The 15283-nt window shown below is 39.9% G+C and overlaps 2 protein-coding genes across 3 annotated transcripts; one reads left to right on the top strand and one right to left on the bottom strand.

The window, feature by feature from the left end:
- The first annotated feature begins 406 nt into the window (after positions 1-406).
- cdc7 (cell division cycle 7 homolog (S. cerevisiae)) lies at positions 407-7576 on the top strand. Its single transcript, XM_067475744.1, has 12 exons — positions 407-616; positions 969-1059; positions 1799-1885; positions 2041-2176; positions 3817-3910; positions 4020-4162; positions 4353-4683; positions 4839-4946; positions 5200-5375; positions 5561-5643; positions 5825-5974; positions 6530-7576. The coding sequence occupies exons 2-12, from the start codon at positions 969-971 to the stop codon at positions 6976-6978; spliced, it is 1848 nt and encodes a 615-aa protein (XP_067331845.1). The 5' UTR covers positions 407-616; the 3' UTR covers positions 6979-7576.
- Positions 7577-7597: 21 nt separating this feature from the next.
- glmna (glomulin, FKBP associated protein a) lies at positions 7598-15166 on the bottom strand. Of its 2 annotated transcripts, none has more exons than XM_067475746.1 (19): positions 15028-15162; positions 14819-14903; positions 12812-12937; positions 12592-12705; positions 12345-12453; positions 11950-12238; positions 11717-11816; positions 11422-11603; positions 11177-11230; positions 10687-10717; positions 10026-10115; positions 9872-9913; positions 9582-9655; positions 9403-9487; positions 9167-9276; positions 8824-8887; positions 8498-8633; positions 8223-8293; positions 7598-8135 (listed from the first exon to the last, which is right to left on the bottom strand). In XM_067475746.1, exons 2-19 carry the CDS (start codon positions 14855-14857, stop codon positions 8046-8048), a joined length of 1806 nt encoding a protein of 601 aa, XP_067331847.1. In that variant the 5' UTR covers positions 14858-14903; positions 15028-15162; the 3' UTR covers positions 7598-8045. The 2 variants fall into 2 exon arrangements, with proteins under 2 accessions (XP_067331847.1, XP_067331846.1); XM_067475745.1 differs by having other exon boundaries at positions 7599-8135; positions 14819-14899; positions 15027-15166.
- Positions 15167-15283: the final 117 nt, after the last annotated feature.

The following is a 15283-nucleotide window of genomic DNA, read 5'->3' as shown; positions in this document are numbered from 1 at the left end:
ACATTGTAAAGCACTATTTATCATTTATCTACATTGTTTCCTTGACAACTGGTTAAACAAACTTCAAAGGCAGCCATGTGACATCATTGATGACATCATCAGTACACATATATACATCATTGATGACATCATCAGTACACATATATACACTTCTTAATGCAACCAACCTCACAACAAAAAACAGCTGATATTTTCCACCAGCAGTTCGATAGAGGGTCACTCTATGTAGAGTGAAACACTATGGTATGAAAAGGGGTTGTAAATTAGGAATTATGGGTCATACTGCGATGTGTTTGTATCACCTGTGCTATTGGGTAGCTGAATGTGGCTATTAACGGATATACTGTCTTATTATTTCCTGTGTGAACGACGTGATATCACGAGATGTGCACTGATGTAACGCGAGATGTGCGACGTCACTTTTAGCGCGGAGTTTGTTGTTGGCGGAAAAGCTTCATCCATGAAGTCAACAACTTTTTTTTTTAATTTTTATTACGCAGTAGTATGTATAAGTTATATGTTTATGTTTCACATGTAGCACAGTAACTCAGAACTATATGGAGTATAGTAATAAATTAATTTAAGAAGCGGGTGCACTTTGCGACCGAATAAAAAGGTGAGTGTCTTTTTTTGTTTGATTCAACAAGCTGGAACGTTATTTAACATTAGATAGCTTGACCTGAGAGACTTAAACGCTAGCGAAAAGAAGCAGTTTAACGTTAACTTAATTGTAATGAAAAGGTAAAATTAACTTCATTTCCAATGCGTCTGTCAAATTAACCGCATTATTCGAGTTAACACCGTCGTATTCACACTGCCTAGCTTACTTCCTAAAGTTAGTTTGACAGTGACAGCTTTGCTTATCGTAACTTAACGTAATGATGGAAATCTATTATCTGTGTTTTTTGCCAAAACAACAACAAAAACATCCAGCCTAATTTGTGTCTACTTTTCTTTGTGTTTTTCAGATGGAATTGTCTCCACTCTGCACGGATGGCGTTAGCACAAACGGACGTATTATGAAATCAGACAGAAGTCAGAAGAAAAGCAAAGTCTCAAGTGAGTTGAAGAATATTTGCTCAAGGAATAAATTCACTGTCGATATATGCATAGTTTATTGTGTAAAGGTAGGTGTTTTTTGCGTCTGTATTAATCAATATAATAAAATAATTGAAAGGCTGCAAAAATTTCATCCTTAACTAGACTACTCTTGCACTTTTTTAAACAACCTGCACACTCACATTCATTCATCCATCCATCCGTGATCTTATCCTGTGTGTGGTTGCATGAGAGCTGGAACCTATCCCAGCTGTCACTGAGCAAAAGGCAGGGTACAGGTCACCAGTCTGTCTAAGGGCCGTTACAGAAAGACATACACAGACATACAGACAGCCATTCACATTCACAGTTATGGACAATTTAGTCACCAATTAACCTAACGTGCATGGAGTGTGGAAGAAAACCAGAGTACCCGGAGAAACTCCATACTCCACGCAGAGAGGCCGCAGCTGGCCCGTGGATTCAAGCTGAGGAACTTCTAGATGTGAGGTGCCAGTGCTAACCACTCCACCTCTATGCTGTACACCAACATGTATATGTTAATATCAGTGTAAGGGGATGCAGACTTAACCCTAAACCTGACATAATAACAATGCACATTCAGCTAGTAGAAATGTTCTTTCATCATCAAGTAATAAATATGATTAGTGGCGAATCCTTGTTGTGCTCTTTTTGCTATTTCAAAATAAGGGGATGCTAATTTCTCCACTCAACTGTGTGTATGCATGTTTTCTTTCAGGAGATGTGGAGTTGGATATTGAGTCCCTCTACAAAGCTGTTCCTCAGCTGACCAAGGTTTTTCGGATAGTAGACAAAATTGGAGAAGGTAAATGCCCTGCATAACTTTATCCACACTTCTGGAAGCCATACTGTTTTCTTCATAGAAGCTTTTAATCAAGATCGATGCATTAATTGCTTATTCACCTCTCTGAATCTACTGGAGAGGCAAAGGTAATGTGTTCCTGATGTGCATTTGTACAGGTACATTCAGCTCAGTGTACCTGGGTGAGGCTCAAATGCGGGACGGGAGGAGAGAGATGTTTGCACTAAAACATCTCATCCCAACCAGCCATCCTACACGCATTGCTGCTGAGCTTCAGTGTCTCACTGTTGCTGGGTAAGACTGATATTACTGTTGTTTATGTAGGCATATATGGTGGTTATTAAATGGGTCTGGTGGTCATTAAAGGGGCCTGGTGGATAAGTGGCAGAGCAGTGGGTTCGAGGTAGGTTCAAATTACACCCCACCAGGTGTGGTCCCACCCAGCCACCAAGGGCCACCTTAGTGCACATCCTAAGCCCGGGAAAAAATGGACGGTTGCGGCAGGAAGGGCATCCGGAGTAAAAACTCACGTCAAAACAACATGCGGAACACGTTCTGCTGTGGCGACCCCTGCAGGGACACGCCAAAAGCCACTGATTTTATGTAGACGTATATGGAATATTTCACTCTGCACCATGACTGCCAGATGATTTTTTTTTTTTAAATCACATTTTGAAACAGTGTCTGTATTTAGATTTTATAGTTTAGCATTTGTACAATACTGTTTGTTGTACAATTAATATATTACAGTTTGGAGTTTGAAAAGAGTTACATGGGAGTTCAGTTTTCCTCTCAGCAGATATCCACCCTATAATATTTGGCTGTTGCATTATATACACTTGCATTTATATTTTGCCATTTGACAGATGCTTTTGTCTAAAGAGACTTAGAAATTAAATACAAGTAAATAATCTAAGTTAGGCAGAGCAAAGTGCCATGATTTGTGAGTTGTAAGTGCAAGATAGGACAATAGGACAGTTTTTTATTTATTTGTTTGTTTTATTAAGGACATAGGAAGTGGAAGATTTTGGTCTTACCAGGAATGAGACTGCTGAGTGTGCAGCTTTTGTAACTCGTTTCATTGTCATGGGATCTCTGAGCTGAAAAGCTTTGCTTGGGTTTTTTGCTGTGTGGTATAGGGGCTGCAAGATGCTATTTGTTGGCAGAGGCACTAGGTGAATAGTATTGTAGACCTGGATGAGGGGATTCAGGTAAGAAGATGCTGTTTAATTGACCACTTTGTAGATTAGTGTCAGAGCTTTAAACCTAATGCTGCTGCCTACTGGAGGCTAGTTTAGAAATCTGAACAGCTGTGTGACAGTATGTTCTTTTTGACAGATTAAAAATGAAACGTGCTCCTGTGTTTTGGATCATATGGAGGGGTTTGATTGTGCTTGCTGGTAGCCCTGTAAGCAGGGCATTGCAGTAGTCAAGATGAGCTATGACAGAGCCTGCACTTTTGGGTTGTATATTTAGAAAGATGGGGTCTGACCTTTCTGATCTTGTAAAGGGCAAATCTGCATGTTCTAAAGATGGAGCAGACGCAGTCGGTAAGGCTTAGTTGGTCACCAGTGATGAATCATGGGGACACTGAAGATCCCCAACATCAGTTGATACTGATGCCATGCTGTATGGAAGGTTTGGGTGGGAAGGCCTCAACCTTTCCCTTTGTTATATTGTGTCAAAGATGTCTTGTTCTCTTGCAATCAGAAATGTTATCGATACATGCAAATCCTGCATGTAGAGGATTAAAGGATTTTAATACTTGCCACAGGTTTTTTCCAGTGAGACACTTACAAATCAAATTATTTTGAAGGACCTTTTTTTTTTAATCACAGGTGGTGAATCTCTTTCTTCAAAGGGTACTTTATATAAACCTAATTTGTCTTGCATTGCTTGTCTCACCTGATTTTTTTACTTATTTTTTTTTACAGAGGGAGAGAGAATGTGATTGGGGTGACATATTGCTTTAGGAAAGAGGACCATGTGGTAATTGTCATGCCCTATATGGAGCATCAAGCAATCGCGGTATGTAGGTTGTCACAAATTATTTTCTGTCAGGCTTGTGTTTTTCTTTTGAGGGGGACATGAACACATTGTGTTGTATCCTCATAATGAATGACCTCTTATTTATCAGGACATCATTGACTCACTGAGCTTTGAAGAGGTTCGTCTGTACATCTACCACCTGTTGAAAGCCCTGAGACACATCCACCAGTTTGGTATCATTCACAGAGACATCAAACCAAACAATTTCCTCTATAACAGGAGTAGCAAAACGTGAGTAGTACCTATCTGTATCTTTGTGCTGATGTCTTGACAAGCATGTGTGGGTTTGGTATGAGATGGACCAGATGAGGATTCTAGGGCCATTTTGTTTTAGCTATGCATATCCTAAATGAGTTGGCTCACAACACATTAAGCATTTATTATTTTTCCTATTTAAAGTGTGTGTTGGCTCTTTTTGTAGGTATGCACTGGTGGACTTCGGCCTGGCTCAGGGTACAGTGGATACTCAGATTGAGCTCCTAAAGGTGACGAGGCAGAAGCCATTGCAGAAAGGTGGAGGGTCTGCGGGAAAAGAGGAAACCACACAGCACAGCAAAGCACCCCATAAACTCCATCCTAAAACCACCACTAAAGCCTCTAGCTCACTCCCTGTGCCTCCACAGCAGTCTATAGACCTACCACCTTCCTCCTCCTCCACATCTTCCTCAGCCTCTCGGAAAGTGCTGTTTAAAAAAGCACGTTCTATCACCACCACAGTCACTAGCTCTACTACTCGCACAAAGCTCACAAAGGTGTCTGCACTGAGTTGGTTTTATTACCTTTCACTGGTCTTTCTGTTTTCATATTGTGTAATTAAAGTCTAAAGATTTCTTGGATGTGTCTGTGTTCTGTTCTTTGCATTCCTGTGTTGGTTTTAGCTAAATTCTGTCATGCATGTTTGTTTTAGGATTTGTCAGGACTTCACAAATTGCCACGGCCTGTGTTTGGAGAGAAGAGCCTGAACAGCTGCACTCTAGCTCCCTCCACCACTAAACAAGCTGCCATTAAGACAGAAGTAAGGCTGTGAAAAGATAAGGGTTTTCATAATGAAAAGTTTTGAACAGAGCAGATATTGTATTTCAGTGTTATCTGACATGTATTAAAAAAAAAAAAGTTTAACAGATTTTTGCAAATGTCATAAAACATAATGTGTTAATGTAAGCCTTTTGAGACAATAATTTCCAGGTTATCCTGGGTATTTTTCCTTCTTCTTGGCACAAATATTGTTCTTTCATAAAATGTTACTTTAAACTGCTGATTTTGTTTAGCTGGTAAAGCTGGCCAAAACAGAGGACCCATCTGCGAGAAGATACTTTTCAGCAAGCCGAGGCCCCCTGCCTGTCAGGACTCAGAGCAGCAGTCAGAAACCTCAGAGATCTGTACAGCGGGGCCTCACCTGTAACTGTTATCTGACTGACCGTGTCTGCAACATTTGCATCTCTAGGTAATGGACAACTACACACAAAATACTTTGTCAATTGTAACTTAATTTAGAGAGTTCACAGATTACTGTCAACTACAAACCCCCCTCCCTTATTTTAAAAACACAACTCCCAAATTGTTGTGTGAGGCACTTGTATATCAAATTTGTGTTTGGTGCATTCTCAACGTTGTTGTTTTTGTCTAAAGGAAGCAGCAGGTGGCACCAAGGGCTGGAACTCCAGGTTTCAGAGCACCAGAAGTCCTCACAAAGTGCCCCAACCAAGGAACAGGTTGATATGTCAAACTGTTAATGCTCATACTCCTCCACTGCTGCTTCTATGTGTTATTTTCCAATATGTGAGCAAGTGATTCTTTCATTCTTTAGCAAGTTCCCTACAATACATAAAGGCAAGCAAAAGTGAACTCCTCCTACTCGATTGTTGCTAATATTGGCATCTTTCTTTACTGCAGCCATAGATATGTGGTCAGCTGGCGTGATCCTGCTCTCACTGCTCAGTGGACGTTACCCGTTCTTCAAAGCCAGCGATGACCTGATCTCTCTCGCTCAGATCATGACCATACGAGGATCCAAAGAGACCATCCAGGCTGCTAAAGCCTTTGGTGTGTGTTTTCTATTTTTTACACCACAAATACACTAATCAGCCACAACATTAAGTACACCTGTGCAATTTAATGCAATACAAAACAGTGGCTCTGCCATTAATTATGCTTTTTAAAATTCTACTTTTGGATCTACTTGGATTAATTCTTTTTTTTTTTTTTTTTAAAGTGAGAGAATCATTTACAAGGTTGCAACCAAGCTATGTATTTATTGTTGAGGAGCATTATTGATGTTTTGGCCACCTTCTTCAATAGGGAGGTAAAAACAAACCACCTGTTTTATTAATGCACTCCTGTACTACTCCACTACCCACTTTGGAATTAACACCTTTCTGACAGTTTCAACCTAAAAACCGGGAAATTATGACCTCCAAAAGTAGAAAACATGGCAGAGCTGATGTATTGGATTGCATTAAATTGCACAGTTGTGGCTGATCGGTGGATGTTCCTCTGTTGTAATGTTACAACACAGAATGACTCAATTCAGTTGTGTTGACATGCAGAATGGAAGGTTCTGTGTAGATAGTAAAGCTGTTGCTCATTTAACTCAATTAGGTAAAGCTGTTGTGTGCAGTCGGGAGCTGCCTCGACAGGACCTCAGGACGCTGTGTGAGACGCTGAGAGCACGAAGACCACCACAGGATGAGGACATCACACCACTTCCTGAAGGCAACAGGGACTTCACAACGATCCTCCATCATGAAATCCAAGATGAAACACCTAAACCCTGTCTCACTGAAGGAACTTTGAAACCACATAAAATTGGAGCAGGTGAAACACCTTTGTCTCTCTCTTCTAGCCTCCCAAAACAAACACAAGAAAGATTGACCAGTCTCAATAAACAGAACTCAGAGGTAGACTGCAAAGTGGAGGAAGATGAGCGGGGCTGGGACAGAGTTCCTGATGCAATCTATGACCTGCTAAATCAACTGCTAGACCTGAACCCTGCTACCAGGATTACAGCTGCTGAGGCCCTACAGCACACGCTGTTCAGAGACCTGTGAAACTGCAGATTATTACTAATCCAGGAGTCTTACAGAAGTGTTTAGTGTCCCTGTGTTTCAGAAATGTGGTACATGGGATAATCTTTACAAATTTGAGAGAAGTATATGTCGTTGTGTGGGGAGAAACAACCTGAACAAGATGAATACACTTTACAAGTCTATAATACACGAAAGTGAATTATAGACTTCAGTATTATTTTTCATGTTTGGTAAGCTTGGCTTCATGGATAAAGGTCTGGCATTTAGCAGTTCACATTGGTTATTTTCATGGCAGCTGTGATGTAGATTAGAGAACTGTGAGGATTAGCAGGTTTAAATTTGCAGTTTATTTTCTTGTCTGCATGCCATCTTGTAAAGAAGGATTTGTTAGTATTTTTCATTTTACTAAGTTTCTATCTTCTGCCATTGAACATTATGATTTGTAATGTACAGAAGGATTTTTAATTTTAAGTTGCATATGAATGCCATCTGTTTATTATGAATGTTAATTATTTTGTGCCAGCTCTGATTTATTTATAAAAGTGGGAACTGTACGGTCAGCCTCACATCACATTTGGATTTTCAAATAAAGAAGAAAACCGTACCAGTAAACATCATACTTATATGGAACATTTTATTTCAAACATTTTGAATTATACAATATTTCTCATTTAAAGAAATTAAATGAGTGAGTTAGGTTGAATACAGATGTAAATTAGATGTAGATGTAAATTTATGAAAAGACTTCAAAAACATTTGCAAACTTACAATAAATGCTAGTCTAATAACTGGAGGCTCAAAAGTTGTCATCCAGAACACACTGAAGAAACAGAAAATGTCAATTTTATTTTACGGAACTTTAACCTGTGTAAAAGAGTTTAAAAGTTTAATACAATTAATGATTTTGATATTTTATAGTCCATGTTTGCAAAACGTCGTAGTGAACATATTTGCAATAGCATGGCTTGTTAACTAACTGTAATTATGACACATTCAAAGCTGCTTTTCAACACAAACTACCAGAAATTGAAAGACGTTGTTGGCCGTGTCCTGAGACAAGTGAGAATCTCTGGTAGTGAAACTTCCGACTAAAGATTGTCTTTTACTTCCACAAGTTCCTCTACGCGCACCAACACACTCTCAATCATGTCAAACGTATGCAGAGCTGAGTGCAGAGCCTGAACAAAGACATTAAACAATTTCAGTCACTAATACTGTACAAACGTTAGCTTAGTTGTGATTAAAAATATGAAACAATTACTGACCTGTAGCTGTGAGTCTGGGGACATGTTAGGGAGCTTCTCGCCACCAACAGATACTGAAATCACTGACTCTTCTGTAAAAACACACAATGTTGTGAAATCACATCAAATTTATCACATTTTACATTAGGGCTCAACATGTACTCAGCCCAACATGCAAGTATATCAAAATATGTGGCAACTTGGACCTGACCTCTGTAATAATGCTGAGAGAGGAAAACGTTTAAAGAAGGTTGGAAAATAAATTCAGCATCAGTGTAGGCAAGTGCTGGTCTGACCTTTGACCTTGCTTTTCTTTGTCCCCATGGTGTTGTGGAGCTCCCTCTTGTAATGAGCTCTGGACATGTTCAATCCAACACGCAGAGGCTTCAGGAACACATCTTCAATTTTATATAGTTCTGTCCAGATCCCCGTCTTGATGACAACAAAAAAAACCCACAATGAGCATAGTTAAGATAAGGTTGGCTGCAACGATCTAGATTAACTTGTAAGGGTACAGAGGTGATATTATAGAAGTTATTTTTCAAGATTTTAATAGAACATAAGAAATTTATTTGGCTCAGTGATGAAACAAATCCAACTTCAAGTATAGACCCTGGAGCACCTGATTCTCTGTCACTTTGTCTCTAATGACCAGGTAACGTAGCAGGTTCAGAGACTCCAGAATTCTGAAATAAACAAATAAATAACACAACAGAAACAGACAAGCACAAAATGTAATTAAAAAACATAGGCAGACTTTTTAGTACTATTTCATTCTGATTTACAGTAATACTAATTAACATTTCATTCACATTTTAGCTAGATTCAACTCATTACATTTACTATTGATGCACATTTTCTTGCATTTGTCTGTGCCTTTGGGATAGGCTCTAGCAACTTGTGCCTCTGAGCAGGATAAAGAGTGTAGAAAATTAGTGGATGGAGTGTCACTATGTGTGTCTCACCTGTCCAGGTACTCCAGGAGGTCGGTCTCTGGGCCATCTGGCAGACTGAGAACTTTATGTAGCAGAGGGAGCAGGTGAACTCCTTCAAACCAGGTGTTACTGTTACCTGGCTGAGAATAGGCACGGAGAGACAAATCACCCACGCTATACTTTAGCATCTAGTTACTGCAACAAAGTTTATAAAAAAAACAGCAAAAGTCTTACAGCTGCCATGAAAATTAAATTTGTTTTCTGACCTGCAGGGCAGTGTCTATCTGATTCTTGATGTTTTTGATGATGTACCCCTCAACTCCTGAGTGATTACTGGTCTTCAGCATGTACCTGAACAAAGAAGACCGTTGAAATTCATTAAATTGAGGGGTGGAACAGAAAGAGACATGTCTGAGGATTTCCGAGGACGAAAAGTAAATCTTACTGGAAGAAATTATACTTGGCTTCAGTGTTAAACTTATCAATGCTAATCTGGAGCACCTTCAGACCTCTGGATCTCTGTTAATACAAAAACAAAATGTTAATTACACATGTATCTTTAAAATGTTATATATCCAGAGAATAATAAATTCACATATAACACGTGCATATATTTTTAATTTAAAATTAATACAACAGTAGAAAAAGTCCATTATCTATAGCATTAGATTATTTACATCGATAAACACTATTAAGCACATTTTCATAAACTTATCTCTAAATGTTAAGGCTTACCAAATCATGTGCTGGACACAATGTCATGACCTTCACCAAGTTCTGAAAGCAAATGTTGATTAATAAGGGATGATGACACATGTAGTCAGAGGAAAAGGGCATCACAGCAGAGTAAAAGCTGAGGACGACAGGGACAACCTGAAATGATCTTCACCTGAGGGACTGAGAGGAAGGTTTTAATCTCCAGCAGATCTGGAGACAGACTACCATCCTTCACCCGTACCAGACTCTTCTCATACAGCTCCTATTTGACAGACAGCACACATCAATCAAGCTAAAGGCTTCAACACTGATGAAAGCTGGAACACTATTAAAACTGAACCTGAGGACTTCCACACTATCTGCAGTACAGAGGAGGAATTTTTATGCTTCAGAATACAAAATGGCTTTCATACTGCTACCACCCTTAGCCACATTAATACATCTGCTTGAACTACTAGTGGTTAAGCTCAAGGAAAAGCAAGGTGCTCATCCATGCATCAAATTGTATTGATCTCAAATCAAAATTACAGCCTCGCTGTGCTGGTACAATGTCTCAATGTTTTTTCTTTCTGTAAACTTTCAAACCTGCTGCCTGTATGTCTGAAGTAGAAAAAGAGGTAATTCACCTTATTGTGAGAACCCTCAGTCAGAATAAGCATCAAATTCAGTTCAAAAGTTTCAATGTGTAACTTAACTTTTCTAGAAAGAAATGCCTAAAGTTAGTGGTTTGCAAAATCATGCTTTAAAATAAACAAGGTAAGTCTAGAATACAGTTTTACAAAGAAGTGTTGCAGCAAAAACAATTTGTTTTTAAATTCAGTGTTTCAACTCACCAGTCCTTTTTTAATCCTTGTCTCCTCAGTTCTAAAATAAAAAAAAAACCACACTAAAATGCAATCAAAGGTACGTTCTGAGGCATTCATCTCAAAAACAATCAAAACACATGTATTAATCAAGATCTTACTCTAAACATTAACAGATATATCTAGTCATAATTATTCAGTATGGCAATTACTTTGTATTTTACATTAACACACATTTTGTGATGATGTCTAGCTTCCAAACTAAATATAACAGTAATAGATTTTTCCGTGGCCCCTTTTAAATCATCAGTGTGTCATTTAAACTTGATTATTGAGCAAGGATACCTATCTATTTAAATTCAGAGATAACAGCAGCTTCCCAAAAGACTACTTGAATGACAAATAACATAAGAACTGCAGTGTATGCTAACTGTGCCCTGATATGTGCTGTTGCATGACATCAAACTAGCTTCCTCTGCAACAGCACAGAGATTGTAACTAAATTGTATCATGAATTCACCTGGACAGGAGGAGGCAGATGTGCTCCATGTTACACCGAAGACTGAAGACAGGACTGTGAATACAGGGGCATTTAGACACATGTGTGAAGGCTTTGGAATTGTCCATAGCTTTTTAGTAATAATTCTTAAACAGATGGTGTGAATCATCATCATAATAATCCAGTTCAAATTTCTAACCAATGTTCTAACCAAGTTTCAAAGTGTATTAGCTACTTTATGGTAATAGATATTTCTTCAATCTCACCTGAAAACACTGGGAAACATGTCTGCACCCAGGTGATGAACGAACACCATGTGAGCCAGACTGGCCAGAGACTCTTTAGGATACCGCACCTCCTCTTCCAGAAAGCCTGGAACGTGGTTTTTCTTTAGCAAAGGCTGATACACGAGACCTGGAAGGGACTCTCTGATAGCACTGAGGGTGTTCTGTACAAAATCAACAGGCAAGGCCCATCATAACACTTACACTAAAGTTGTAAAAGAAAAGTATTCTATGGTTAATCCATTTTCATCTCAAATGATTTTTAAAGTTACTGTACCAGAATCTCTACAGCAAAATTCCTGAGGGGAGACACAGCTAGAGTGTCAGGATCCTTGAGTTCTACTTCCAACATAGGGTGACTCAGAGTTTTCATACAGCTGCAGACCGGAAAAACATACTTAGTCAACCTTTTCATCACACAGTTGTGACCAAAAATGAATGAGACAATGCAACACACAGAATGTGCAAATGTCTTTTAAGCAAGTCAGAGTTTCAACATCTCTCACTCACAACTTCAGCAGTTCTGTTCGTAGCTCATCCTCCTTATTTCTGTCCTGTTCACCTATCATCTTGTCTGTGCTCTTACCCAGCTCTTCATTGTCCAAGAGGTTTTGCCTGGCCTCTTGAACAAAGGGTCTGACAAAAACTATTAGGTTAGTGCAGCAGCGACAAAGTGAGAAAACATCATCCTCCTCTTGCTCCTTGGTGTAGGGTATAGGCAGTTTGGCCACCTGGTCCAGCATGTAGGAAAGAGTCATGCCTAGAGATGAGGCTTTATGGCTGCCCAGGCATAGCAGAACTGAGACAGGTGACACAGGAGTAGAAAGGAGTGGAAGGACTGCATCTGAGATACCCTGTGATTACAAATATGTATGTGTGTGTATATAATATGAAACATTTCTCACCTTTCTGAAGAGGGTTCGACAGCAGATTAAGACTGTCTGCTATGGTATCAGGGTCATCCTGTTCCAGCTGTTCCAGCAGCGCAATTAGCAACTCTTTGGGTCGACAGGTCTGGAATTTTAAAGTTCACCCTTAAAATTAAAACACTTGCACATTGTTATCACTCCTGAATCTGTTTCTCTTATTTCTAATACCATTATTTTGGCCAGTTGTTGAACAACATCAGTAGTGTAATGCAGAGAAACAGACCTCTAGCAGGTGGTTGAAAATGGCCAGGCACTGAGGAAGGTTCCTGTCTTCCTTCTTAAGCAGAACTTGAATGATGGGAGGAAGCAAATTCCAACCCATACATCTCACTAGGTCCTAAATATAGAAGGAGAGGGAAGCATAATGACGAGCCATATGCTACACACTAACATCAAATCTACAGAGTTGAATCAGTAAACAGGATCAGTTTTGAGCAATGTACCTGATTCTTTTCATCCAGAACAATACTGAGGATTTGCACACTGTTTCCCTCCTCTATACAGGACCTTCCCGCAATCGTGAAGATGTCATGGTCCTCACTGGTGTAGTTGTCATCAGGGAGCCCTTGCTGTGTGAAAGAAAGACAAATAAAGAATTTTAACACCATGTTGGTGAACGGAACAGAGGTGATGAGAATGTGATTGGTAGGTTTGGACATCACGGCAGGAATGCAGAAGGACAGATGGTGGTAGACTTTGCAAATTGGATGGAAATGGCTGTAATGAACACTTTCTTTCAGAAGAGGCAGGAACATATGGTGACATATAAGAGCGGAGGTAGAAGCACTCAGCTGGACTTCATCTTCTGTTGACGTTGTAATCTGAAAGAGATCAGTGACTGGTAGGGGAGAGTGTAGCCAGACAACACAGGATGGTGGTGTGTAAAATGACTCTGGTGGTGAGGAAGTGGTGGAAGTTGAAAAAGGAAGAATGTTGTGTAGTTTTCAGGGGGGAGCTGAGACGGACCCTGGGGAGTCAGGAGGTGCTTCCAGATGACTGGACCACTACAGCTAATGTGATGAGGTAGACAGGTAGGAGGGTACTCGGTGTGTCATCAGAAAGCAGGAAAGTGGACAGGGAGATTTGGTGGTGGAACGAGGAAGTTCAAGAGTGTATACAGAGAAAGAGGTTATCTAAGAAGAAGTGGGACACTGAGAGGACTGAAAAGAATAGACAGGAGTACAGGGAGAAGCAGCTTAAGGTGAAAGTAGAGGTGGCAAAGGCCAAACAAAGAGCATACGAGGACTTGAATGCTAGGTTGGACACTTAAGAGGGAGAGGTGGATTTGTACAGGTTTTTGCATTGTGATCTGTTGCAAGAGCAGGAAGCAGATGGATAAAAATCTAGAGAGGTGTGGAGGTCTGCTAGGAATAGCAGAGGAATGAAGGTTACAGAATTCAGACAAAATACACATGTGTGAATGAGAGGAACCCAAGTGGAACGTGGAGGTTACAGGGAGCAGAGGTGAAGAAGGTGCAGGACTTTAAGTACTTAGGCTCAACGGTTCAGAGCAACGGAGAGTGTGAGAAAGAGGTGAAGGGACGTGTGCAGGCAAGTTGGAACGGGTGGAGAAAAGTGTCAGGTGTGTTGTGTGATAAAAGAGTATTAGCAAGAATGAAAGGAAAGGTGTTCAAGATGGTGGTGAGACCAGCGATGTTGTTCGGCTTAGAGACAGTGGCACTGAAGAAAAGACAGGACGCAGAGCTGGAGGTAGCAGAGCTTAAGATGTTGAGCTTCTCTTTGGGAGTGACGAGGATGGACAGGATCAGGAATGAGGACATCAGAGGGACAGCTCATGTTAGATATTTCTGAGGTAAAGTCAGAGAGGCCAGATTGAGGCGGTTTTGACATGTTCAGAGGAGAAATTGTGAATATATCGGTAGAAGGATGCTGAGGTTGGAGCTGCCAGGCAGGAGGTCTAGAGGAAAACCAAAGACGAGATTTAAGGATGTAATGAGAGAGGATATTAAGTTAGTTGGTGTGAGAGAAGAGGATGCAGAGGACAGGGTTAGATGGAGGCACATGATTCGCTTTGGTGACCCCTGAAAGGGAACAGCCGAAAGGAAGAGTTGTTGGTGTGATAAAAACTATCTTAGGGCATCACATGTGCCTCTGGGTAATTGTGACAGACATTTAACATGAATTTCTGATATTTTGTGAAAAGAAAGTTAAGTCAGAAGTTAATCCATGATGAAAATAAACTGGAGATTAACATTCAATCAGAATTTCAAACTTGGGTTTGATGATAACATTTAACTTCTAAATCAATAGGGCAGACCTAAGTGGGTAAGTAGTAAAAATGAACCACAATTGCTCACAGTACAAATGCATTCAGATTACTATTAAGTGAAATAAATGACTAAAATAATAGTGTTAATACATTTAAGGAAAATCTTGTTAATATATAGAAATGCTGTATGGATGGGTGTTCCTCAAGATTCAGCACTCACACATCTCTGGACCACATCACTGAACTGCTCCAGAGCCATCCCTGCTGCCTTCAGGTGGGGGGTTGTCCTCACACAGTAGTCCTCCAACACAATTGGAATAAGATAAAAACATTACACACCATATGACACAATAATCTAAGTATTCAAGAGTGTCTGCTCCCAAAGCGTTTTTATTGCACGACTTTATATTCATTGTATGTATACACACCTGTGTTAAGATAAGCTTTATGGCTGTGTGGGCAGTGAAAACTAGACAGTCTGCTGTATATAGAGGATAGCTGAAAGATGCTGGTCTCAACAGATCAAGAGCTTAGCTTAGACGTCAAACTTAAGCTCTTCTTGTTTTCTAACTTAGCTAGAATCAGTCGAAATCGCGACTTATTGTTGGCTAAGTACAAATTCATAAAAAGACTATACCAAGGTAGATACACAACTTAGCTACATGTCCGAAGCCGCCCGGTGGAA

This window comes from Channa argus, chromosome 14 (assembly GCF_033026475.1).
Source record: "Channa argus isolate prfri chromosome 14, Channa argus male v1.0, whole genome shotgun sequence".
In the NCBI taxonomy this organism is placed as follows: Eukaryota; Metazoa; Chordata; class Actinopteri; order Anabantiformes; family Channidae; genus Channa; species Channa argus.
Note: the sequence above shows the minus strand (reverse complement) of the source record. Positions and strands in the feature narration are given on the sequence as shown.